General features: G+C 36.0%; 1 protein-coding gene across 1 annotated transcript in view; it reads left to right on the top strand.

Annotated features, from left to right (window-relative positions):
* SLCO6A1 (solute carrier organic anion transporter family member 6A1) overlaps positions 1-27,873 on the top strand; it is a 97,951-nt gene that overhangs the window by 29,057 nt on the left and 41,021 nt on the right. The window contains 2 exon segments of the mRNA XM_030759682.2: positions 15,882-16,026; positions 22,403-22,598. Coding sequence (XP_030615542.2) covers positions 15,882-16,026; positions 22,403-22,598 — 341 coding nt within the window.

Raw genomic sequence — 27,873 nt, 5'->3', positions numbered from 1 at the left:
AACTTGTTACTCTTTTAAAAAGTGAAACTATTTTTTTGTTACAACCTGATAGAACCGTACCCATTTAATTTTTAAATGATTACAAGTTAACCGTTGTTGAAGCCCACCATTTAAAATGATTCTTAAATAGTTTTGGGGACGTTTATGTGCCTTAGTTTCTCTTCTATAAAATAATGGTAATAGTAGTGCATATCTTATATACATACTTAGAATTAAACGTATTAATAGATGTAAGGTGCTTAGAACAGTGCCTGGCGCATAGTAGTACAATATAACGGATTGTTATTTTAGTTTTTCTTATTCATCACTTTTTAATTGTGTAGTGTCACTGTGTTTGGTATTTGTACGGTCAGGCCACTCAAGGTGGCTGTTCTCTGGCTCTCTGTACGTTCCTCTGCTCCACCAGTGCCTGCTTCACCTAAACCCTACTCACCTGACTGACCTTTCTACACACTTGCCCCAGGCCCAGCTAGTGATTATTCTTATCAAAGGGGCGGTGAGGGGTGTGCCGCTCTGCTAGTTTCCATGGTAACCTGGTGAGCCAACCTGACTCCCCCTATAACTGGCAGTCCCCGCCCCTCCTCCCCACCCCCGCACCCCCAGCAAAGCCTGGTGCCATGTCTTGTCTGCTGGTCTGCTGCACACTATGAGATGTCACTCCAGGACCTTGCCTCAGACATGTAAGCTCCCCCATCCATTAAACCATTGACGTCTCTGTCACTGACTCCAGGCTCTTTCTTCAGTCTTAAAGCTGGGCAGGCACTGGCCTTATAGGCTTGTGGGGTGCAGCCCAACAGTATTAAAGATAAACTAGTAACTAATACCCATGTCTTTATGGAACTTACGGGTCTCAGATTTTTTTTTTTTTTTTTTTGTGGTACGCGGGCCTCTCACTGCTGCGGGCTCTCCCGGACGCGCAGGCTCACGGGCCCAGCCGCTCCGCGGCATGTGGGATCCTCCCGGACTGGGGCACGAACCTGTGTCCCCTGCATCGGCAGGCGGACTCTCAACCACTGCGCCACCAGGGAAGCCCGGGTCTCAGATTTAAAACAAACAAACAAACAAACAAACAAAAAAAACCCCACAGATTAAACACAACTGATTAACAACTGAGTAGAGAAAATTGTGTGAAACCTGTTTTAGATGAGGGGTAAAGAAGGCTTCACTGAACAGGGAGCATTTAAATGGAGGAACCTAAAGCATGAGAAGGAGTTAACCATGTGAAGAATGGTTGTTAAGAAAATTCCAAGCACAAGGTACACATGTGGAAAGACCTTGAGGAAGCAAAGATTTGGGTATGTTCAGTTTAGAGAAGACCTCTGTGTTGGAACATAGTTACTTGGTGGGGAGAGTGATAGAATGATAGGTTGGAGAGACATTCAGACTCATGTCTTTGTGGGACAGGGTAAAAAATTTAGATTTTATTTTTAATGCAGTAGGAAGTCACTAGTTTATTTTAAGTAGGGGAATAATATGAACATAATATAAATTTTGTTTTAGGAACTTTTAAACTTTGTGTAAAAAATGGATTAGAGTGGATTAAGAATTGAAAAGTCAGTACAATTTGAGTGTTGTTTCAGGAAGTTTTCCATATGTGCCATAAAAAGTTGAATTTTTTATTCAGTTGTAGCATATGAGGACTCAATTTTAGGAGCCAATTAAAGAATCACTTGGCCTTCATAAAGTTCAGGGCTACTGATAATAATTTATGTAGGAAGAAAAAAGTAGACGTTCTAGGAAGCAACATGATCTGAGCTTCTGGAGCCATTACAAAGAAAGAAAAATAAAAAGCCTAAAATATGGGGAAGCAAATGTTCTAACATCCAGGTACCTTATAGACATGTAATGTTAAGATTCAATAGAAAAGCCCATACATCTAGGCTCTTGCCTTTAACATTATAGCAGGCTTGAGTTTCAGAAAGAAAACAGAGATAACGGGCCTACAAGATTTTAAAAATTTGCAGTGTTTGCTTTCTTTCATAGTTTAGCACCTGTCAAAGATGAGTTTCTTAGTAGAGCATATCTTTTAAGCCATGTTGGTAAACTTAAAGTAGAGCATGTCTTCCCTGATGATAAAGGGTTAGCCAGTGTTCTCGGGTGGGTTGGTGTTTACTTGTGAGTCAGTCAAGCAATGAAGTTTATAAAGGAATTCAAGTAAGCAAGAGCGGATTTGTGCAGTGGGTAATGGTTATAATCTCTCCTCAGGTAAGGGCTAGAGATTCTATGACTTTCTGGTAACGAGTAGAAGGTAGAACTAACTGTGAGTTTATGCTTCTCTGTGGTAGATCTAATAGGCAGAGAGATTTTCCTTGTTAGGGTCTGTTACTTTCACCTAAGCCCAAAAGTCAGGTTGCACACTAGAGACTGACCACCAGAGAGTAGCATCCTATTTTCTTTGGTGAAAAGCCTTAAGAGAGAGCCAGCTATAGCCTTCTCTTTGTGTCCCACATATGTATTCAAGAGTTAACAAGGCTAATGGTGAATCAGGTCTCCCCTTATCCATAGGTTCTGATCTGTTAGCAGGCCTACCTACTAGTGGGACCACCCAGTGGAGACAGTATATAGCATTTACTGCTGTTGAGACCTTATATAGATACAAGTACTTCTTTGATTCTGAGATACACTTTTTCCCCTTGACATTTTAACATCTTTGAAATTGGGTAGGATCTTAAACTGATGGAATCTTGAAATAGCTGTAAGTCAGAATGTAATTGTGACATAGTAGATATTGCCTGATATAGCAAACTTGGTCATGACTATTCATATTATTATTACTTTGAGTTATATACATTAGTGGTGCTGTCCATATTGAAAGAAACTGCTCTTTAACTCTTCAAAAAGCTAATGCAATATTTAAGCATTGAATTGTAAAGTTAATATATATGTAGAAAGACAGAAACAGCAACAGGATATAATTTTTGATACTAGTAAAGCAAATACTTGCTGTTGTAGAAATGATCACTAGTTCACATTTTCTTGCAAAGAAATAGTCAAGTGTTTTATGGGACTAAAGTAAAGAATATCTCTACACAAGTAGAGATAGTTTTATTGTTCTTTTATTGAGATAATCTGCAAAAGGATTGCCTCCCACATGCCAAGTTGTGTAGCTGAGTCAGGAAAATTTGGCATTATTTGCAAATGACCTGGATGATAATGGGTTAATATCTAAAATATATAAATACCTCAGAAAACTCAGAAAAGTTGACATTTTATCTTCTTAATAGATATAATGTATTTCAAAAGCTGGTGAGACTGAAATCTGAGTAACGTAGGACTTTCCGTAAGGAATTGTACCATAATGTGAGTGGTAGTGATTTTTTTTACTTAGAAGTACATAAAATAATGGTGTCTCTTACAGTAGATGGCGTTGGCATTTTAGATTCAATGAAATATGGTATTTCAACCTTTCTGAGCCTCACTTTCTTCAGCCAAGAAATTGGTACAATAATGGTACCTTCCTCATAGGAACGTAAAGTGTACAGATCAGTGCATAGCCCATAGTAAAATGTCAATAAATGCATAAATGATATGAATTGAGATATTGAGATATTTCTGATTTTAGATTAAGGAAGGAAAATGCACAAAAATATTAGGGGAAAACGTCATGACAAGATTTTCCTTTATCTTGATAAGAGGTGTGGGTTATCAACTATAAAATAAGAAGATTAAAAAGACTGGTGTGAGGAACTTCATTTACTAAAGGCCTATTGTCTTTCTCCTCTATTAATCCTGTAGTTCAGTACCTCCTGGTTCATGACACTTAGTTGGTATTGTTTGCCTGAAGTTCAGTGACTGTTTAGAGGCTCCTGATATAAGGACTAATGGAAAATCATTCCAGCAAACAGATCATTCCAACCAGTAAAATGTATCACCGTCATTATAAGACTTACTAAAGTTGGTTGAAATACACACTTCCTGATTTTCTACACATAGTTTTGTTTTTTTTTAAAGTCTTCTTGTCATGAGTTTTTAATAAAGGGAGCCAGAGAAATGGGTATTTTTAAATGGTTCCCTACTATTACTGTATTTCTTGCTTGGTGTGATATATTTTAGAAAATTCAACAAGTAAGGAAAGAAAAGAGTTTTATTAAAATGTCAGTAAAGATAATTTTTATAGCTTATTATTTTTAGTGAAATGTAGTTGATTTACAATATTATATGGTTTCAAGTGTACAACATAGTGATCTAATACTTTTATAGATTATATGCCATTTGAAGTTATCATAAAATATTGGCTATATTTCCTGTGCTATATAATATATTCTTGTAACTTATTTATTATATACATAGTAGTTTGTACCTCTTTATTTGCTACCCCTCCTGCACCTCCCCCTTTCTCCTCCCCACTGGTAATCACTAGTTTGTTCTATCTGTAAGCCTGTTTCTGTTATGTTATATTCATTTGTTTGTTTTAGTTTGTATATTGCATATGTAAGTGATACCATACAGTGTTTGTCCTTCTCTGTCTGACTTATTTTACTAAGCATAATATCGCCCAGGCCCATCCATGTTGTTGCAGAAGGCAAAACTTTGTTCATTTTTATGGCTGAGTAATATTCCATTCTAAGTATATATACCACATCTTCTTTATCCATTCACCTGTTGATGGACACTTAGGTTGCCTCCATATCTTGGCTACTGTAAATAATGCTGTGATGAACATTGAGGTGCATTATCATTCTGAATTAGTGTTTTTGGATTTTTTTGGATATATACCCAGGAGTGGAATTGCTGGATCATATGGTAGTTCTATTTTTAGTTTTTTGAGGAACCTCCATACTGTTTTCCATAGTGCCTGCACCAATTTACATTCCTAATAACAGTGTACTAGGGTTCCCTTTTCTACCCATCCTCGCCGACATTTATTATCTATGGTCTTTTTGTTAATAGCCTTTCTGTGGTGTGGTTTTGATTTGCATTTCACCGATGATTAGCAATGTTGAGCATCTTTTCATGTACCAATTGGCCATCTGTGTGTCGTCTTTGGAGAAATGTTTATTCAGGTCTTCTGCCCAATTTTTAATTGGGTTATTTGGGGTTTTTTTAATATTGAGTTTTCTGAGGTATTTATATAGCTTGGATATTAACCCCTTATCATCCAGATCATTTGCAGATATTTTCTCCCATTCAGTAGGTTGTCTCTTCATTTTGTCCATGGTTTTCTTTTCTGTGCAAAAGCTTTTAAATTTAATTAGATACCATTTGTTTATTTTTGCTTTTGTTTCCTTTGCTTTAGGAGGCAGATCGAAAAAATATTACTGCAATTTATGTCAGAGTGTTTTTTCTCATGATTGCTTTAGCTATTCAGGGTCTTTTGTGGTTTTATATAAATTTTAGGATTATTTGTTCTAGTTCTATGAAAAATGTCCTGGGTATTTTTGTAGGGATTGCATTAAATTCTGTAGATTGCTTTGGGTAGTATGGACATTTTAACAATATCAGTTCTTCCAATCCATGAACATAGGATATCTGTCCATGTTTTTGCATCATTTTCAATTTTCTTCATCAATTAATCTTATATCCTGTAACTTTACTGAATGCATTTATTAGAACTAACAGTTTTGTAATGAAGACTTTAGGGTTTTATATATGTAGCATCATGTCATCTGAAAATAGGGACAGTTTTATTTCTTCCCTTCTGATTTGGATGCCTTTTATTTCTTTTTCTTGTCTGACTGCTGTGGCTAGGATTTCCAATTCTGTGATAAATGGAAGTGGAGAGAGTGAGCATCCTTGTCTTTTTCTTGACTTTGGAAGAAAAGCTTTCAGCTTTTCATCATTGAGTATGATGTTAGCTGTGGGTTTGTCCTAAGTGGCCTTTATTATGTTGAGATATGTTCCCTCTATACCCACCTTGATGAAACTTTCTCATGAATGGATGTTGAATTTTGTTAAATGATTTTTCTGCATCTATTGAAATGATCACACAATTTTTATGCTGTTTTGCTAATGTGATATATCACATTGATTGATTAGTGGACACTGAACCATTCTTGCATCCCTAGAATAAATCTCACTTGATCATGGTGTATGATCCTTTTTATATAGTGTTGAATTCAATTTGCTAATATTTTGTTGAGGATTTTTGCATCTGTATTCATCAGATATTTTGGCCTGTAATTTTCTTTTTTTGTGTGTCTTTATCTGGTTTTTGTATGAGGGTAGTGGTGGCCTTGTAGAATGAATTTGGGAGTGTTCCCTCCTCTTAAATTTTTTGAAATAGTTTGAGAAGGATAAGTATTATATCTTCTTTATATGTTCGGTAGAATTCCCCTGTGAAGCCGTCTGGTCCTAGACTTGTTTGCTGGGAGTTTTTTTTCTTACAAATTCAATTTCACTACTAGTAATCAGTCTGTTCAGATTGTCTGTTTTTTTTTGATTCAGTTTTGAAAATTGTATGTTTCTAGAAATTTATCCATTTCTTCTAGGCTGTCAAATTTGTTGTATTCCCTTATGATTTTTTGTATCTCTGTGATATTGGTTATAATTTTTCCTCCTTCATATCTTATTTTGTTTATTTAGATCCTCTCTCTTTTTTCCTTAATGAGCCTGGCTTAAGGCTTATCAATTTTGTTTATCTTTTCAAACAAAACAAAACAAAACAAAACAGCTCTTGGCTTTGTTGATCTTTTCTATTATTTTTTGGTTTCTATTTTATTTATTTCCTCTCTGGTCATTATTATTTCCTTCCTTCTGCTGACTTTAGGCTTTGTTTGCTCTTCTAGTTCCTTTAGGTGGTAGTTTAGGTTGTTTGTTATCGAGATTTTTCTTGTTTCTTCAGGTAGGACTGTATTGCTATAAACTTCCCTCTTAGAACTGCTTTTGTCACATCCCACAGATTTTGGAAATTTGTCTTTTTATTTTCATTTTTCTCAAGGTATTTTCTGATTTCCTCTTGGATTTCTTCATTGGCCCATTGGTTTTTTAGTAGTATTTTGTTGTCTGCACAAGTTTATGTTTTTTCCTGTAATTGTTTTCTAGTTTCATACCACTGTGGTTAGAAAAAATGCTCAATATAATTTGTCCTCTTAAACTTGTTGAGACTTGCTTTGTAGTGTACATCTGATCTGACCTGGAGAACACTCCATTTGCACTTGAAAAGAATGTGTATCTGCTGTTTTGGGATGGAATGTCCTATGGATGTCTATTAAGCCAACTGGACTAATGTGTCATGTAAGACCACCATTTCCATATTGATTTTATGTGTGGATGATGTGTCCATTGATGTAAGTGGAGTATTAATGTCCCCTACTATTATTGTATTATTTTTAATTTCTCCCTTTACATCTGTTAGTGTTTGCTTTGTATATTTAGGTGCTCGTCTATTACGTGCATATATGTTAATGAATGTTACATCCTCTTATATTGATCCCTTTGTCATTATATAATGACCTTCTTTGTCTTTTATTATGGACTTTTTTTTTTTTTTTTGCGGTATGTGGGCTTCTCACTGTTGTGGCCTCTCCCATTGTGGAGCACAGGCTCCGGACGCGCAGGCTCAGCGGCCATGGCTCACGGGCCCAGCCACTCCACGGCATGTGGGATCTTCCCAGACTGGGGCACGAACCCGTGTCCCCTGCATCGGCAGGTGGACTCTCAACCACTGCGCCACCAGGGAAGCCCTGGACTTTGTTTTAACATCTATTTTGTCTGATATGAGTATTGTAACCCCAGCTTTCTTTTCATTTCCATTTGCATGAACTATCTTTTTCCATCCCCTCACTTTCAGTCCATGTGTGTCTTTAGGTCTGAAGTGAGTTTCTTCTAAGCAGCATATAGATGGATCTTGGTTTTTCTATCCAATCAGGTAACCTTTATCTTTTGATTGGAGCATTTTCCCAATGACATTTAAAGTGATTATTGATAGGTATGTACTCATTGCCATTTCATTACTTGTTCTGGTTGTTTTTATAATTCTTCTCTGTTCTTCTTATCTTAGTTTTCTCCCTTGTGGTTTTATGATTTTCTTTAGCAGTATACTTGTATTTCTTCCTCTCTAGTTTTTGTGCACCTGTTGTAGGTTTTTGATTTGTGGTTACCACAGGCTTCATATGTGTTGACCTATAACACTATCTACTTGTATTAAGCTGTTCTCCGTTTACATTCAAACACATTCTAAAAGATCTACATTTTTACTCCCCCATCCATGTTTTGTGTTGTTGATGTCATAGTTACATTTCCATATTTATCCCTTAACTCTTTATTGTATTATAGTTGATTTTACAATTTTTGCCTTTTAATCTTTATACTAGCTTATTTAAGTGGTTGGTCCATAGCCTTTACTATATATTTGCCTTTCCTGGTGGGATTTTTCCTTTTTCATAAATTCTTACTTATTGTTATAATCTTTTCTTTTCCACTTAGAGAATACCCTTTAACACTTTGTTTAGGGTCAGTTTAGTATTCATGATTTCTTTTTGTTTTTTTCTGTCTAAAAAGTTCTTTAACTCTCCCCAAATCTGAATAATAACCCTGCTGGGTAGAGTATCCTAGGTTGTAGGTTTTTCCCTTTTAGAAGTTTAAATATATCATGCCACTCCCTTATGGCCTGCAAAGTTTCTACAGAAAAATCACTGATAGATCTGTGGGGGTTCCCTTGTACGTGACTCTTTATTTTTCTCTTGCTGGTCTTTAGAATTCTCTCTTTATCTTTAACTTTTGCCATTTTAATTATTGTATGTCTTGGTGTAGATATCTTTGGGTTCATCTCTTTTGAGGCTCTCTGTGTTTCCTGTACCTGGATATCTGTTTCCTTCTTCAGGTTCAGGATGTTTCCAGCCATAATTTCATCAAATACATTTTCAACCCCTTTCTCTCTCTCTTCTAGGACTCCTATAATGCAAATGATAGTATGCTTGATGAAATCTCAGAGGTCCCTTAAACTGTCCTCATTTTTAAAATTTGTTTTTCTTTTCACTGTTCTGATTGGGTGATTTCCATCATTCTATCTTGTAGATCATTTATGCATTCTTTTGTATCCCCTAGTCTGCTGTTAACTCCTTGTAGTGTGTTTTTCATTTCAGTTCTCATATTCAGCTCTGACTGATTCTTTTTATACTTTCAATTTCCTTGTCAAAATTCTCACTGTGTTCATCTGTTCTTTTCACAAGTTCAGTTAGCATTCTTATTACTAATACTTTGAAATCTTTATCTGGTAAATTATTTATTTCTGTTTCATTAATTATTTTTTCAGAGTTTTTTCTTGTTATTTCATTTGAAACAAATTCTTTTGTCTTCTCATTTTGTTTAACTTTCTCTTGAATGTCTATGAAATTAGGTAAAACAGTTAACTCTCCCAGTCTTGAAAGGGTGTCCTTGTGTGGGAGCATCCCTGTTCAGTCTGTGTGTTCCCAGTGCCTTTGGTGGGAGAGCTGGATCTAAAGTGTGCATGGGTCATGTATTCCGCCAGGGTGCATCACCTTGGTGGGAGGTGGGGCTGGAGATAGCATGGCTAGAGCCAGTCAGGGGTGAGCCAGGGCTTCTCCTATGCTCAGTGGCCATCCTCACCCTATCTGGGGTGAGGTTGGGTCCTGAGGTGCTGGAGGAGAAGCCCTCAGAAAGGTCTGAGCTGGCTCTGTTCCCTGCAGGTGTGTGCTCTCCCCCTTCCCTGCAATGGCACCTTCACCCTACAGGGTAGTGCTGAAGCAAGAGGGGCCAGAGAAGGTGCCCATTGTGGGACAGGGCATGTGCTAAGGTGGTCTCTGCACATCAGTCAGTGTTCCAGACAGCTCCCGATCTACCAACTTTCATGAGTATCAGTCATGGCTACCCTCACCCTGTTCAGATGCAGTGCCGGGTCCAAGTCGGCTATGTCCTCACCAAGTGTGCACTGTCCAAGACAGTGGTAAACTTTACCCTAGTGGGGAACTGCGCTGGAGCTAAATGGGCTGGGGAACTCGCTGGGGTGGTGACAGGAAACCAGCCAGAGCCGCAGGTAGTTTCAATCTGCTTCCACCATCTTTTCTGGGGAGTGAACAAGCATGTGCACACTCTTTACGAGTAGGGTCTCAATTTCTTACAGCTCTCATGTAAGTTCCACTGGTTTTCTAACCAGCTATGGGGACTTGTCTTCCCACTATCAAATACCAGGGCTGGGATACTCAATATTTGGTTCAAATTCCTCACTCTCCAGGGAGGCTGTCTGAGCCCATAATAATCTCTCTCCTCTTCTCTGTCCCCTCCTAGGAGTGTAAGTCCCGACCTGATCATTCTCCTCCCTTCCTACTTGATTGTGTGTGGATAGTTCTTTACAGCCTTGGTTGTAGAAGAGTCTTTCTGCCAGTCTCCAGTTGTTTTCAGTGAGAAGTGTTCCACATGTAGATGTATTTTTTGATGTGTTTGTGGGGCGGATGTGAACCCAGTGTCCTCCTGCTCTGCTATCTTGATCTCTTCCCCAGTTTTTATACTTTTAAAATACATAAAATAGAAATAAGTAAAATAAAAGATAAAAAGCTAGAAAAGAGACAAAATATTTAACATTTTTATAAAATTATAATGTACATGAGGTGAAAAGTTGTAACTGTAAAAGTAAATGGGATTAAGCTTGAAGAAAAGAAAGTAGAACAGTGAATAAATTTAATATCTATTTAGCTATAGCTATAAAAATATAATGGACTAGAAACATATTTTAAAACAACAAAAACATACTTGGAAGTGAGGGAAATAAATCATGGAAAAGAAAAAAATAATGAAATTAACACTGGCTGCAAGCATGTAAGGAATATTTCGTAGGGGAAAAGCTCCTTTTAAATGTGTGGAGCAGAGAGACCAACACTTTCACCGTCCTTTTCTTCATCCCATGCTTGTCTCATCCCTTATTACCCAGGAAGACATTTACATACTAGGACTCCAATGAACAAAGAAGTGTCAATGAGTATTATAATATGGAAGAACTTTGTGACTATAAAGGACCAAATGAATATGAGCTATTTTTCATTCCTTGTGTGACTGCTGATAGATGACAGAATATATCAAAGAAGATAGTGTCCAAATTATTTAGATATTTTGGTAGTCAAATATTGGTAGTCAAAATATTGACTTTCCTTTGAAGGCAAATTAATTACTATTGTAGAAGACGTAATCAAATATATCACTTGTGTTTATGTCAGGACATTATATACTGGTTTTAATCTCTGAGTTGTCTGCTAGGTTTTACTTAAAATAAATTGGTGTTCATAGAAGCAGAGTAGGTAAGATTCCAGCATGGGAAGCTGAAACATTTTTAAACATGCTATAAGCAAAAAGATAACCATTACTTATTTTCTATGGCAAATTATAGCTGTGTACCATAAAGAATCAAGACCAGAGCAGGTGAGAAGTTAAATAATCAGGTAAGACACTTGAGAAGTTAAAAATTTATTGGTGTCCTCCTCAACTTAACGTTTTCCTTCTATTTGTCCATAGACACCAAGGCCTTTTTACTGGCAGGATCAGTGTCTCCCATCATGCAACCTGGATTAGGGTAGGAAGTAGATTAATGCTTCTACCACATGAAAGAAAAAACTTCCAGAATTAATTGCGACATCGTATGACCCATCTTCAGGAACTGTTTCCTCTTTGCAACATTCCTCTACAGTGATTTCTTCATTAACATTTGTATCCCACTGCTACTTGATCCCTCTCCTGGACCTCAGCCTACTTTGCTGAGGCCTCTATACCTAATACTTTATATTTTGTTGGTCCTGCTCTTGTTTCAGACTCCAACTAAGTAAGCACATATCGGAGCACCTAACCTAGTTTGAAGTTCCAGACCAGCATGAACCTCCTCTGGTGTAGTAAAGACCCTAGTTGTTGACAAACTCCGTGATGGACTAGGGCTAAGATCCACAGTACTGCAAGATCACACAACTGTCTCCTACTGTGCGGAACTAATTCAGTTTCTCCCTTTGTGTATCAACTACTACCAGAATTAAGCCTAATTTTGCTACATGAAACCACTTGGATACCGATTTGTATATCTGGCCTTCTTCTTTGCCTCCTGTATTTTACATCTAAGAAAAGAAATGGGTTGATTTATTTTAAGCAGGAACACCTGGAAGAGAATCCATGGTATTCTGAGTATTTGCTATGCTCACAGTCCCTTTCTGAATAAAGTGCCCAGAAGTGTTTCCTTGTGCATTAGTTGCCTTGCTTTGTATGATATATTCCAAATGTCCTAGCCAAAAGTAGATCTGGGATCAGCACTTGAGTCCAAGACAGTAATCTTTAGATTTCCCCAAAACCTATTAAATATCATATCTTGAGAACAATGACCAACAGAGACACCTTGCTGTAAACTAACTAATCTAGTCAGTTCCTCTCTCTTGGGGAGTATATACATAGGAGAAGGAACTCAAGCAACATAGCTTTGGTAAATTGACATAGAGAAAATAAATGAGCAAAGGCCATTGAGATAAAGAAGAAAATGGAGAGAGAATAGTAGCCAAAATAGAAGCAGACATAGACACAATAAGCTGACAGAAAGAAACAATATTTGGGCCTTTGAAGCAATCAAGATAAAGCAATGGAACTCCCACTACTGAGCAGACAAGATAGGCTGCCATCTTATTCTGAATGATGGTTCTATTTCTTTACGAGATCTGAATTGTTTAGCTACTGAGAGAGTGTTTGGGCTTTCTTACTTTCTGTGTAACATTATGATAAGTTGCATCAACTGAATTAGCCACTGAGTCTGTTCATTTTAATCCTAAACAGCATAAACACAAAAATTATCTCATGCATTGGTTCTCAGATTAACATCATCATCATCATTTGGGAATTTGTTAAAAATGTAAATTCTTAGGCCCCATTCCAGACCTACTGAATCAGAAACTCTGGAAGTAGGACCTGGCAATACATGTTTTATAACCACCCTCCAAATGATTTAAGGCTAACTAAAGTTTACAAACAACAAATTTAGTAATCTCATGTGATTACTCTTATAAATTATCAAACTGATGCATATTCTTTACTGGGCACCTACTATGTGCCAGAAATTATATAAATTACTGCATATATGCAATTCTCATAATCACCATAAATATAGATATTATCATTCTACTTTACAGATGATGAACCAGTAATTTAAAGAGGATTAGTAACTTTTCCAAAGACATGTATATCTTTGGACACATACTTACATACACACACACACACACACACACACACACACACATATACAGCTGGCCGTATTGAAGTTAAGAATATAAGAATACCTCATGTATTTTACTCTCAGGCCATGGCTCTTTCTACTATTACATAATACTTGCTGAAAATGAGATATGTAGAGATTGTGATTTGCTTATTGTTGCTCCAAAAATCAGTTGCAGAGCCAAGACAAAAAACCATATTTTCTGTTTCTTGTTTTGCTTGTTATATCTAATACAGACTTCCATTTCATACAGCATCATGGAATATTGCTATAACTTTCATTAGAATAAGGACTGTGCTTAATATTCAATTCTCAATAATTATTATGAATAAATCAACATTTGTGAACTAGAAGGACCTATAAAAGAGGTGTAATCCACTAATTGAGCAGTATCTGAATGTGCAACATAAGAAATGTAAAATTAAAAAAATAAAATATTCAAATAAGACTTCATAAGTATCTATTTTTAAAATTAGATAATAAAGTAAAAAGTAATCACAAAACTATAAATAATTCAGAACTACTCAAGAACTTCATGAAAAAATTTAAAACTCTATGTAACAGTATTAGAGGAGTCTAGGATAAGTTGAGAGATATACAATTTAATGAATAAAATGACAACTTTCATATATGTGATTTCTTTCTCAAATAATCTATGAATTCAATGTGATGTAATCAGTACTATGGCAAGAATTTTATTTTTTTAGTAAATGACAAATTGATTCTAAAATTATTATGGCAGAATAAGGGCATGAATAGGTAAAACAAAGAGTGTAGATCCTAGTACACATTAAGACAGGCTATAAAGCCTTAGTAGTGAAAAAAAAAAAAAGGTAGCATTTTCTCAGTACAGATAAATAGGCCAGTGGAACAGAATAAAGAACACAGCTACAGATTAATGTATCTAAGAACTTGTCATATGATGGAAGAGGCACTTCAAGGATAATTGTTCAATAGGTGTGATGACTAACTTCGTTCTCTATTTGGTAAAATGAAGTTGGCTCTCTACTTCACATTATGCAAAAAGGTGATTTCTAGGTTAATAGAATGTGACTAGAAAAAAAGTTAATGTTTAAAATGAAAGAAATACCTTGTGACATAGAGGTAGGAAAAGGTTAGACAAGATTCCCAATAGCGTCAAATATTGGCTTATAATTTATGGATTAGATTACATTAAGTCAAAGATTTCTGTTCAATGAAGGAAGCTATAGACAGTGCTAAAAGGTGGGTGACAGATATCTAAATCCAACAAGAGATTAATATTTAGAATAAACAAGGAATTCTTGTAAAATCTACACAAGAATTTCAGGAAGCCTAATAAACATACAAATAGCCAGTTCATACACACAAAACAGCCCTAAATAGCTAAGAATTATATCAAGAAATGCTCAGTTATATTTGAAATTAGAGAAATACAAAATATAGCATTGTAATAATATACATTCATCAGCATGGAAAAATTTTGAAAACCAGCCAATATTAAAGTGTTTGTGATTATGTGGGGTGTGCCAGTTATCTATTGCTACATGACAAACCTCCCCAAAACTTAGTGGCTTTAAATACTAGAGCATCTGTTTTCCCATGATTCTGTGATTTGTGCAGAGCTTACTCTTCTCAGCTCTACTTGTGGTCAGTTGTAGTGAACTAAGTCTGGGGAATGGAGTCATCTGAAGACTTGTTCACTCAGATATTAGCTTTTGATCCTGGCTGTTTGCTGGAATGCCCACACATCGTCTCTCCATCTGGCCTGGGCTTTCTCATAACATGGTAACCAAGTTCCAAGGCCAGAGTCCTGAGTGAGTGAGAGTTCCCAGCAGAAGTCATATTATCCTTTTATGACCCAACCTCAGAAGTCTTGCAGCATTACTTGCTTTGCTGAGGCAGTCGTAAAGCCCTTTCGAAGTTCAATGCCTCTTTCTTGGAGAATAGCAAAGTTCTGGAAGGGGATGTGAAGTCAGAAATATTGTTCTGATGAATTTTAGAAAGTATGAGTTGCTACATGAAGAAAATGGAACTATCTTGTATTATGGTGGGACTATAAACTGATAATTCTGGAGAAAAGATTTGGAGAAATAATGGAATGAAGTATACCAAATTCCAATGCCCTAGCAATCCCCTTCTAGGATATATACTTCCAAAGACACTCTATCCTATTTCCTTAAGGGTTGCACAGGGATGTTTAATGTAGCCTTGTTTGTGCCAGTAGGAAGTTGAAGTCAGCCTACGCATTTAACCCTATGGGAATGGATAAATATTGTGGAATTACACTATGTAATGTTAAATAGCACTCAGAAGGTGAATTCGATGAATATGCAGAAAATGATTAGATTTTAGAAATTGTGTTTAGGGCTAGAAAAAGAAATTTTAAGTTTGTTAAAAAATATATACAAATACAAAACACCACTAAATAGTTTCAAAGATATATACATATCTAGGAAATATAGAAATTAGTTTGAAGGTTAATGTTTTAGTTCTAGCAGTAACTGCCAGATCCCCAAATAAAAATCATAGGTGGCATGGAGATCAAATAACAAATAAAAATGGTTAAAACACTACATGTCTTTTATGGTATGTGTATATTGGTGAATTTTAAATTTATATTTCAATTTTTATATACATATATATGTATTTTCAGTTAAGATTGAGAAAGCTAAACTTTTTGTGGATTGGTCATTAACATACGAGTGGGTATATCTATTCCTCTTTACCTAACAAAATAAAATAATTCATATGTAACTTATTTCTATTTCAGATTCTGATCAAGAATCCAATGTTTGTGTACCTATCCCTGTCCAGAGCTTCAGAATCTTTAATTATCATTGGAGCATCTGAATTTTTGCCTCTATACATAGAAAATCAGTTTATATTAACACCCAGTGAAGCAACTACACTTGCAGGTAGACATTTCCATTTGTACTCATTATGAAATTTTTATGTAAAGTTTTCTTATATGCATTTATGAACTATTTCAAATAAGCAGAAAGTAGAAGGAGTAGTAGCATTTGCTTAAACTTTAAATATCTAAGTTCTGCTTGCTGAAATTTTTAAAATATGAGCAATTTGCCATCATTGCATCAGTAGTTTTTAACACATAAAACTTTGTAAGACTTCTGTACCTCTTCTTTATCCCATTTCTCTCCCTCCCCCCGCCCATAGGTAACAACTCTTCTAGTTAGAGTTCATCCTTCTCTCACATTTATATATTTTTACCTCTGATGTACCTATGTGCATACAATCTGTTTCTAAAATTCATATATCATTTTGTATGTACTCTTCTGTTACTTTCATCTGAAATTATGTTCCTCGATTCATGTTGATCTCTATTTAGTGCATTTTAACAGTGCTGTGGGATTCTATTTTATGAATACTGTTTATTTATCCATATCGTATAAAAGGATATGAAGTTGCCCCCAACTTTTTCACTTTTCCAAACAGTACAGTAACAAATAGACTTGTACATGTCTCCTTGTGCACATTTGTAAAAGTTGATCTATATTTAGACATTCAAGAGGCATTGCTATTGTGTACATCAGTTTTACTAGATATTGAGAATTGGCTCTCCAAAAGAGGTTGCAAATGGAATTAAATGTTTTAAGGTTCCAGCATTAATGGAAAGATGGTAAATGTGATCATTTATTTTATGCTATAAAAAGTCAGAGATGCATACTGTAACTTGCAGGTAACCAGTAAAAGAATAGTAAAAAGAATAGTAAATGAGTATATTTATTTGAAAATTTTTACTAATAATTTTAAAAAATAAGAAAGGAAAAAAAGAAGGAACATAAAACATGTGGGCCAAATAAAAAAAAAATGTTAAGGTGTGCAAAAACATTGACTAGCAGCCTATTATTGAGTAGATTTTGTGATAAAGGGCACACCACTGTCAGACTGCACATAGTCCAAAAGCCAAACATGACACAGTTTCAGGGGCCATGACAGATTTTTCCACAGGTATACCACATTGTTTGACACTCTGATTAATTAATAGAGATGGGGACTAAACCCATTCAATTTGTTTCACAGAGTATTTAATTAAGGCTCATATCAACAGGACTCCAAAGAACAGGATAAGGCCACTTGCAGTATTGGTCTCAATCATGCTGGCAAATTCCTGGACCAAGCCAGCTGAACAAATTTCTTGGCCCTCAGGGTCTACCTTAGAAAGCAAGGTGGCTTTCTCCTAAAGTTTCCATATTGACGTTTCCACTTAGCCTGAGGTATTAATCCAGGCATAGCAGAATGCATTAGCAATTGCATATATTCTACCCTGGCCTGCAAGGATGAAGTTTTGGGCAATTCTGTCATCCATAACAATGCTGATCAGTGACTGAGGCTGACCAGAGTGCTTTCCAGGGATGAGGTGTCATTGATTATTTCAACTAAAATTAGGGACAAATTTTGTACCACCTTTTCTAGTTGGATTACTCTTAGAGTAACAAAGATAACTGCCCTCAGGGTACATATAAATAATGTATCAGTAGTCCCTCTGGAAATCTTCCCTGAGTAACCAAAAGTAAGTACATTTAAAAGAGATTTCCACTGTCTTCTGAGGGCTCTGTGATACTGGTGGTGTTTCTTTAATCATGTGAAGATCTCTTGTGACCCACCCCCATGGCTTGAACACACCAATTCCAGTTGACAAGTAAGGCTTGTCAAATGGTTAGTGGTGAGTCTGTTTTGGTTCATCTCAAAATGAGAATATCAGTCCACAGAATCACAAAGTCTCTGTGGGTCAGAGCTTTGGTTGTGACAAGGGGTCAGTAGTAAGCTAAGAGTTGCTTTTAAATGTACCTGTTTCAGGGAGTCGGTGAGTCCTATACAACCAACGATGCTTCTGAGTGGGGACTTCCTCCCTTCTGTGTAGGCTCCAGCAAACAAAATCATCAGTCATGGAGGCTTGTAGCTCAAATAGGTTATTAGGTTTGTGGTACCTCAAAGTAGGGAGCATACCACAGCTTGCGGATTAGCATCCAGTGTAGGCCTGTGGGTTAGCTGTTATACAAGACCAAAGAGAATGCCCAAGTGAATCGGCTACTGTCTCTAATACTCAAGAATCCAAAGTGATGCTAGGCTGGCTTTTGGTTGGGGGAAGGGAGACAATTTTTCCTTAACCTCCAGAGTGATAGAGCATTGTGGTTTTGTCTGCAGAATCCCCCCAAAACTCGAAGAGCAGACTTCCGGATTTTGTTAGGCTTGATCAGTCACCGTTGCTGGTGATGGTGTGCTAATACCAGAGTCAGAGCCATTGAGTCAGGCTTCTGACCCTACAGCCAACTGAATAACGTCTATCACTGAAAGCTTTGGGCATCATACTGTAGTGGTAGTCACAATAAATCCTGACCTGCCCCCTTGTAGTAAATGGAAGAGGAATTTAGGTACTCCTGAGGGAATACTGCAAATGTATATTTGTGGCCTGGTAGCATGAATGAGAATTAGTCTTTTTGTTTGGGTGCTAGAGGGATGCAAAAGAAGACTTCGGCAATGTCCAGGACAGTGTATCCAGTGCCATCGGTCTGTGCCAAAAATTTAGTTACATCACAGTGTATGGAACGTCCAGGGCTATAGGAACAATGGAATTCAATTGGTGGTTAATCCACTGTAAACCTCAAGCCCCTGGTAATTTTTTTCACTGAACATAAGGTCTGTTGAATTGAGATACTGCAATTCTTACTACTTCTGCTTCATGTGAGCCCATAATGAGAGTTGGGACTTTACTTTTTCCTCCTGAGATTCTATGTTGTTCCTGTTGGACCATACTTGAGGAGCAAGGGTAACAATTTATGTGTTCCAGTATCACTTTTGGAATTTAGAGCATATACAGTACAAGCCTAAAATAGGTAAAAAATAATTACCTATTTTATATTTTGAAATTGGAGCCACAGCATTAGTATAGTGAAGCCACAACAAAAGTGCTCTAAAAGGGGATCTATCTTGTTTATCCAAGCATGTTCACTATAGAAATATCCTAGAAAATATGAAACAAAAAGCAGTCAGTACTTCTACTTGTAGGATATACAGCATCAGAGGGTAGTGGAGAATTGTTGCCCAATAAATAGAGTAGTAGTTATAGTACATTTAAATAAAGACAAATCTTGACCTCTACCTCACTACATACATAGATACCAATTCTAGATGGATTGCAGATCTCAATGTATATGGTAAAACAATAAAACTTTTTAGAGTAAGGCATAGGAAAATATCTTCATGGCTTGGAGAAGACAAAGATTTATTAAACAGGACACAAATTACATAGCCATAAAGAAAAAAAAAAGTGCTGTTACATTAAAATTAAGAACTTCTGTTCATCAAATGTCAGCATGAAGAGTGAAAATGCATGCAAAACAACCTTTTCAATAGAAATATTCTACAAAGTGTTTGTGTCCAGAATATGTAAAAAATCTGACAATAATAAAATGGCAGATAATCCAGTAAAGATGGACAAAAGACTTGAACAGACATTATATAAAAGATGATATCAGTTGGCCAATATTCATGTGAAAATGTGCTCACCTTCAGTGGTTTTTCAGGGAAATGCATATTAAAATCACAATGCAATACTATTACCCATTCACCAAAATTGCTAAAATGAAAAAGAAAGATATATGTTGGCATGGATGTGGAGCAATTGACATTTTATCCACTACTGGTGAGAATGTAAATTGGTTTATCATTTTATAAATCTGTTTTGCAGTATCATAAAAATCTGAACCTATACATATTCCCTGACCCAAGAATTCAACTCCTAGTTATATACCCAACATAAGTTCTTCTCTTAAGAATATACCCAACAGAATGCAAACATTTACCAAAGGACATATACATGAATTTTTAAAGTAGCAGCACAATTTGCAACATCACAGTGAATAAATAAGTTGTATGCATATACTAGAATGCTATTCAGCAATGAGAAGGCATGAACTATTGTTATATACAAAAACATGGGTGGATTTTTCAAACATCATGTCCAATAAAAGAAGCCATAATGTATGCATACTTTATGATTCATATTTTATAAAATCCTGTAGGTGCACGAAAGAGCCTCTGGCCTTCTGGTAATGTTTGATTTTTTTACTTGGGTGTGGTTACGTAGTTATGTTCACTTTGAAAATTCATCAAATGTGTAATATTGATTTGTATATTTTTCTGTACACCAATAAAGTATTTACATAAGAAGCTTATTGGAAGTTCTGTGCTTTGCAGTTGAATTTTCAACTGTTTTATGTCCTTTTAGGGTCGTCTTTCAAGGACCCAGATATTTAATTTTTGAACTCCCAGTGTCCAGTATTTTCTTATTGCCTAAGGCAATAAGCCTGATAGCCAATACTTTCTCAGCTGAGTTGTGTTCTCAGTTTTCTGCTCACAGATGTAATTGGCTTTCTTAACTCTATAGTTGTTGGGTTCAAACTGAATAAACCTAGGGTTCTCTGGCATTGTGGGTAGGGATAGGAATTGGGGATCAAACATTTTATATAGACGGCCATCCAATCCTCTTGTTTTTTAAGTCTACCTCACTCTTGCTTTCAGTCATACCTACTGCCCTTAATTTCTGGGATTATGAGGTAAAATGTGGTTTACTTCTTCTTGACTTCTTAACTGCAGCCTTGTTGCTCACCCTCTGATTCTCTTTCAATTCCTATAATTTTCTTAATAAACATTACCACTACAGTATTTGTACTTTTTTGCTTTCTAATAAATGAATTTGTCTGTAAATTCTACCTTTTAACAAATACTCATATAATGTTTGCTATGTGATTATACACTGTTCTAAGCACTTAAATATTAACTCATTTAGTTCTCCTTACAAGTTATAATGGAGGTATCGTTAGTTATAGATTTTTAGTAGCATCTCGTACATTTAGATGTATTTAATTTGTATTATTGTTCAGTTCTAAGCATTTTTAATTCTCATCAGCATATTTTTACTTAAGCCATGAATTATTGAAAAGAGATTTTTAGTTTGTAGAAATAGGCTCTTCTCTTTTGAAATAACTGCTTGTTCAAATCAATTAATACTTTCCATATCTTTAATAGTGTTGTAAGCTAAGTCTCTGTCTCTGAGAAAGCTGAGTTAGAACACTTTGTTTATAGATTTTTAATTTTCTTGAAATATAGGCAGTGTTTACATAATTTGTTTTATGCATTGTCATTAGGTATATACATGTTCATGATCTACATTTTCATGGTACATATATTTTCACTGCTTTATTTTCAAGCTTTCCTTTTTTAAAAATATCAAATTTGATACTCTATCTTTTTAATAGCTGTTTTGTCCATTTATCATTATTGTAAATTCTGACATATTTAAGTAATTTTTAACTTTTTAATTGTATATTTTATTACACTTCTCTTTTGCTTCTTTTTTCCCCCCACTATTCTGTCCTCTCTCAATGGACTCATTTTTTATTCATTTTATCCCCCTCGGTTGGTTTAGGAAATTTTCACTACTCACTTTCAGTTTACTAACCCCACTCCTCAGGATTGTGTATGTGTGTTTGGTCTAGGTTATTAATTTTATCTTTTTAAAAAATTAGCTATAATTATAATTCTTTTGCAAGTTACAGGCTCTCTGGCAGCTTTTACAGTTTACACTTTAATCTTGATGTTATGAAGTTTCCTTACCTTATGTGATTTAATATTTATTTATTTTTACTCTTTCTCAGTAATTGGAGTGTACTTTTATTCCCAGGACTAATATTTCTTTTCTTTTTGTTTTTTTTTTTTTTTTTTTTTTGCGGTACGCTTGCCTCTCACTGTTGTGGCCTCTCCCGTTGCGGAGCACAGGCTCCGGATGCGCAGGCCCAGCAGCCATGGCTCACGGGCCCAGCCACTCCGTGGCATGTGGGATATTCCCAGACCGGGGCACGAACCCGTGTCCCCTGCATCGGCAGGCGGACTCTCTCGCCGCCAGGGAAGCCCATATTTCTTTAATTATTGAAATTTCTCATTCTTAGCTACAAATTTTCAAATGTTGTTCCTCTGGTATGCCTTTTATTGTATTTCTCACAACTGCTGTAAAACATTTTGTGGAGCCTCTTATTCTAGGTCCTTTAGGCCTATAGCTTCAGCCCCACTCACAAATTTGTATTTCTCTTAGGGTTCAGGGTTTGTTCAGGTATTTATTAATATCATGCCTTGAAGTTTTGTCTCAGTCTCTTAGTTAAATCTATGTTTGCTCTATGTTTAGAGCAGAGGGGATTACCTCAAAGTATGAATTTCTGTACTATCTTTAGCTGACTATTTTTAACTGTGTTTTCTCTTCCTCCTTTCTTTTAGGACTTGTTTTAATTCCAGGAGGTGCTCTTGGCCAGATTCTGGGAGGTATCATTATTTCCAAGTTACAAATGTCTTGTAAAGGCCTTATGAGATTTGTAATGGTTACATCTGCTGTAACACTTGTACTGCTTGCATTTGTAATTTTTGTACACTGTGATTCAATACCATTTGCTGGGATCACTGAAGATTATGGCGGGTAAATATAATTTTATATATATGAGATTTTTACATCTAATCCCAACAATATATTTCTTTGTCGATTAATAATTATTTATCCAGTAAGCCTAATATGCTCATATCATTCTTGGCATTATTGAACATGTAAAAGAAACATAAGGCATAGTTTCACCTTTCACTTTAAGGGCAGAAATATCATAATGATAGCTTGTAGTATGACTGCTTATGCATTCATTCTAAAGAAAAACATATTGAAATTAATCAGAACCCAGAAGTAGAAATCTGTATTAAAGTGAGTAGCAACTAGGAGACCATACTGTCTGTACAAAGCCAGTCTTACCTTTGTTTTTGAATTGGTATGTCTGCCTTCTTATCAAAGAATGGAACTGAAGACATCTGAAAGTATGCATGAGTAATGTCTCCTTTAGGTTAAACATGCAGAAATTCAAAGAACTGGGCAGAGATTGATGTTAAAGAAGAGAAACAGAACTGGAATTGGAAACCAAAGGGCTAAGCAAGTAAAATTAGTAAAGAAAACAAGACTTACACTTGAGCTACAATGAAGTGGCTTATGGCAGACCAATGCTCCCACTGAGAACACCTAGAAAAGCTCAATAACATTTTAAAAATGTGTTTAAAGGCATCAGACAGTTGTTTAGGCAACTAGGAATTTAAAGACCAAAATCCTGGAGAAAGGCAAACCTTGTGAGGAGAGGCAATCTTCTGCAGTTGCATTTTACCCGAGTATATTTACTATTTCTGGACATTGGCAAGAAGCTGGCAATTCTGGCAAAGTGTCTGGGCAAAACGCACCTAGTAAGATGACAAAAAACTGGCACAGATTTTTGACTGACCTTTGAGCCTAAAGAGACAAAAATTAGGACATTAAAAAGAATACCAGATGAAAATATAAACTACACAAAGCAAAGAAGAGCAAAGGAAATTGTAACTAGGTAGATCATTTTTTCTTATTTAAATCTCTTTAAAAACAATTGTTTAAAACAGATTAACATGCAATATGGGTTTACATGAAGTGCTGTCATATGTTGGTAGCCTGTATTAAGTCAAAATGTATAGTGTAAACCCTGAAGCAACCACTAAAAAACATGAGTCATAGCTAATAAGCCAACACAGGAGTTAAAATAGAATTTTCCAAAACTGTTTGATCTCAAAGTAGGCAGAAAAGTAGAAAAAGAGAACAAAGAAGAGGTAGAATAAATAGAAAACAAATAGAAAGAGGATATATTCAAACCTGACCACATTAATAATCACATTAAATGCAAATGGTTGTAGTATCTCAGTTAAAAGGCAGATAATCTTCAGTTTAATTTCAAAAAAGCAAGACTATATGCTGCATGAAAGAAATGCACTTCAAATACAGACACAAGTAGACTATGTATAAAAGGATGGGAAAAGATATAACATGTTAACAGTAGTCAAAAGAAAGCTCATATCAGTGACCAAGTAGATTTGAGAGCAAACAATATTAGCAGGAAAAAATAATGTCATTATGTACTATAAATTGGCCAATTCATCAAAAATTAATAACAATCCTAAATGATTCTGCACCTAATGAAAGAGCTTTAAAATATGTGGAGCAAAAACTTATACACTGCAAGGAGAAATGTAGAAATTCACAAGTGTAGTCAGCTATTTCAGTATTCCTCTCTTAGTAGAAGTAGGGAAAAAAAAAACAAACAGTGATGATAAAAAAGATTTGAATAACACTGTCAACCAACTTGACCTAATTGACATTTGTAGAACATTTCAATGTAACAAAGCAAAATATGCTTTCTTTTCAAGAGTGCCTAAAATAGGGGCTTCCCTGGTGGCGCAGTGGTTGAGAGTCCGCCTGCCAATGCAGGGGACACGGGTTCATGCCCCAGTCCGGGAATATCCCACATGCCGCGGAGTGGCTGGGCCCATGAGCCGTGGCCGCTGAGCCTGCGCGTCCAGAGCCTGTGCTCCGCAACAGGAGAGGCCACAAAAGTGAGAGGCCCGTGTATGGCAAAAAGACAAACAAGAAAAAGAATGCATAAAATACTTACCAAAATAGACCATATTCTATGAAACAAAACTCAGTAAATTTAAAAGATCAAATAATAAAATGGAAGTAAAATTTCTGACCATGATGGAATTAAATTAGAAATAATAAAAAAAGATTTCTGAAAAAGCCCCAGATATCTGGAAACTGAAAAAACCTTCTACATAAACTTTGGGTCAAATAATTTCTCCTAAAGGGAAATTGTAAAATATTTTGAAGTGAATGAAAATGTAAACACACATTAAAAAATTTGTGGGAGGCTGTTAAAGCAGTATGTAGGGCAAAATGTATAGCATTAAAAGTCTGTATTAGAAAAGAAAAATGTCTCAAACCAGTGACATTTGTTTCTACCTTAAAAAACTATAAACATCAAAGCAGACTGATTGTAAGTTAAGTAGAACAAAGCATGCAATTGAGATCAGAACAGAAATCAGTGGAGTAGAAATGAGAAAAACAATGGAGAAAATCAGTAAAATCGCAGGTGTTATTTTGAGAAAATTGATGAAATTGCTAAACCACTACAGAGAGAAAATTACCAAAATCAGAAGTGAGAGATCTGTTGTTAGTATAGGTTCTACTCATATAAAAAGGTAATAGGTTAATATTATGAACAACTTTATGCCCATAAATTTAACAACTACCATGAAATGGGTAAAACCTTTGAAAGACAAAAAACTCACTTAAGAAGAAATAGCTAATTTTTGTATCTAGCAAATAAATCAAATTTGTAGTTAAACACTTTCCCACAAAGAAAACTCCAGGCCCAAATGTTTTCATTGGGGAATTCTACCAAACATTTAAAAAATATCTGTTCTTACACAAATTCTTCTAGAAAATTGAAAAGGAATGGATACTCCCTAACTCATTCTATGAGACCTGCATTATCCTGATCTCAAAACCAGACCAAGACATTGTAAGAAAGGAAAACTATAGACCTATATCACTCATGAGTATAGATGCAAAAATTCTTAACAGAACTTTAATAAATGGAATCAAATAGTGTATTAAAAGGAAACTAAATTATGATCAAACAAGGTTCATATAGAGATGCAAGGATAGTTTAATAGTTGAAAATCGATTGATACATAATCCTACCATATAAATAAACTAAAAATGAAAAAAATTTATAATCTCAATAGATGTCAAAAATGCTTGATAAAGTGCAACATCTATTCCTGATCAAGTACAAAACTAATAATGGAAGGGATTCTATGAAAATGTACAGCTAACATCATACTTAGTGATGATTATAGACTGAATGTTTGTGTTTCCCCCTCCTTCCAGATTCATATGTTGAAGCCCTAATCCCCAATATGATAGTATTATGAGATGGAACCTTTAAGAGATAATTAGGGTTAGGTAAGATCATGAGGGTGGACACCCCATGATGGGATTAATGTCCTTCTAAGAAGAGGAAGAGGCCAAAGCTTTCCCTCTATCGACTGTGTGAGGATAACAATGAGGAAGGTGATGTTCTGCAATCCAGGAAGACAGCCCACACCAGACACCAAAGCTGCCTGCACCTTGACCTGGACATAGCTTCCAGAACAGTGAGAGATAAATGTCTGTTGTTTAAGCCACACAATCTATGATATTTTATTATAGTGGCTTGAGCAGACTAAGACAATGAAACATTGACTAACCAGGAATACAAGGATATCTGTTTTTAGTATTTCTATATTAACATTGTTCTAAAGGTTCTAGCCATACAATAATGTAAGAAAAATAAACAAAAGACATTACAATAGCAAAAGTAGAAGCAAAACTGTGTTTATTTGAAGTAAACACCATTGTCTATATAGAAAATCCAAAAAACACTATAACTAATAAAATGAGTTTAGCAAGTTTGTAAGATCAAATCAAGCTACAATAATCTATGGTATTTCTATATGCTAACTACAAATGCAGAAATCAATATTAAAAATAATATTGTTAATTCCCATAAGGCTATCAACTGACTTTTCAGCAGAAACTCTGTAGTCCAGAAGGGAGTGTCATAATGTATTTAAAGAGATGAAAGGGAAAAAACTTATAAACAAGAATACTCTACCAAGCAAGCCTTTTATTCAGATTTGATGGAGAGATAAAAAGTTAGATAAGGGCTTCCCTGGTGGCGCAGTGGTTGAGAGTCCGCCTGCCAATGCAGGGGACACGGGTTCGTGCCCCAGTCTGGGAAAGATCCCACATGCTGCGGAGTGGCTGGGCCCGTGAGCCATGGCCGCTGAACCTGCACGTCCAGAGCCTGTGCTCTGCAACGGGAGAAGCCACAACAGTGAGAGGCCCGCATACCGCAAAAAAAAAAAAAAAAAAAGCAAAAGCTAAAATTCTTCAGCACAACCAAACCAGCTTTACACGAAATATTAAAAGGAATTCTCTGACTGGAAAAGAAAAGGTCGTTACTACAAACATGAAAATTATAGAAGGAAAAAGCTCATTGGTAGCAGCAATATGAAGGCAAGACAGTAAATCAACCGCATATAAAGTTAGTATGAAGACTAAAAGACAGAAGTAGTAAAATTATATCTATCTACAATAAGTAGTTAACGGATACACAAAAAGATGTAAACTAGGTCAAAAACAGGAGACGTGGGTGGAGCAAAAATGCAGGATTGTTAAAATGTATTTGAACTTAGATAACTAACTTAAAATGATTGTGTGTGTGTGTGTATACCTACATCACGGTAAAATCTATTACACACTGAGAAAAAAAGGAATTGAGACATAACGTTAAAGATAGCCATCAAATGATAGTCATCAAATCATAAGGGAAGAGAACAAAGGAAGAGAAAGGAAAAAGAAAAAACCTATAAAAACAACCCCCAGGGAGGAGCTTCAAGATGGCAGAAGAAGACGTGGAGATCACCTTCCTCCCCACAAAAACATCAGAAATACATCTACATGTGGAACAGCTCCTACAGAACACCTACTGAATGCTGGGAGAAGACCTCAGACCTCCCAAAAGGCAAGAAACTCCCCATGTACCTGGGTAGGGAAAAAAAAAAAAAGAAAAAACAGACAAAAGAATATGGACGGGACCTGCACCAGTGGAAGGGAGCTGTGAAGGAGGAAAGGTTTCCACACACTAGGAAGCCCCTTCGCGGGCGGAGACTGCGGTTGGTGGAGGGAGGAAGCTTCGGAGCCGCAGAGGAGAGAGCCGCAACGGGTGTGGAGGGCAAAGCAGAGAGACTCCAGCACAGAGGATCAGTGCCAACCAGCATTCACCAGCCTGAGAGGTTTGTCTGCTCACCCG

The sequence above is a fragment of the Delphinapterus leucas genome, chromosome 3 (genome assembly GCF_059928025.1).
Source record: "Delphinapterus leucas isolate spDelLeu-1000000601 "Yukka" chromosome 3, BTC_Dleu_Yukka2, whole genome shotgun sequence".
NCBI lineage: Eukaryota > Metazoa > Chordata > Mammalia > Artiodactyla > Monodontidae > Delphinapterus > Delphinapterus leucas.
This window is presented reverse-complemented; position numbering and strand designations above follow the sequence as displayed.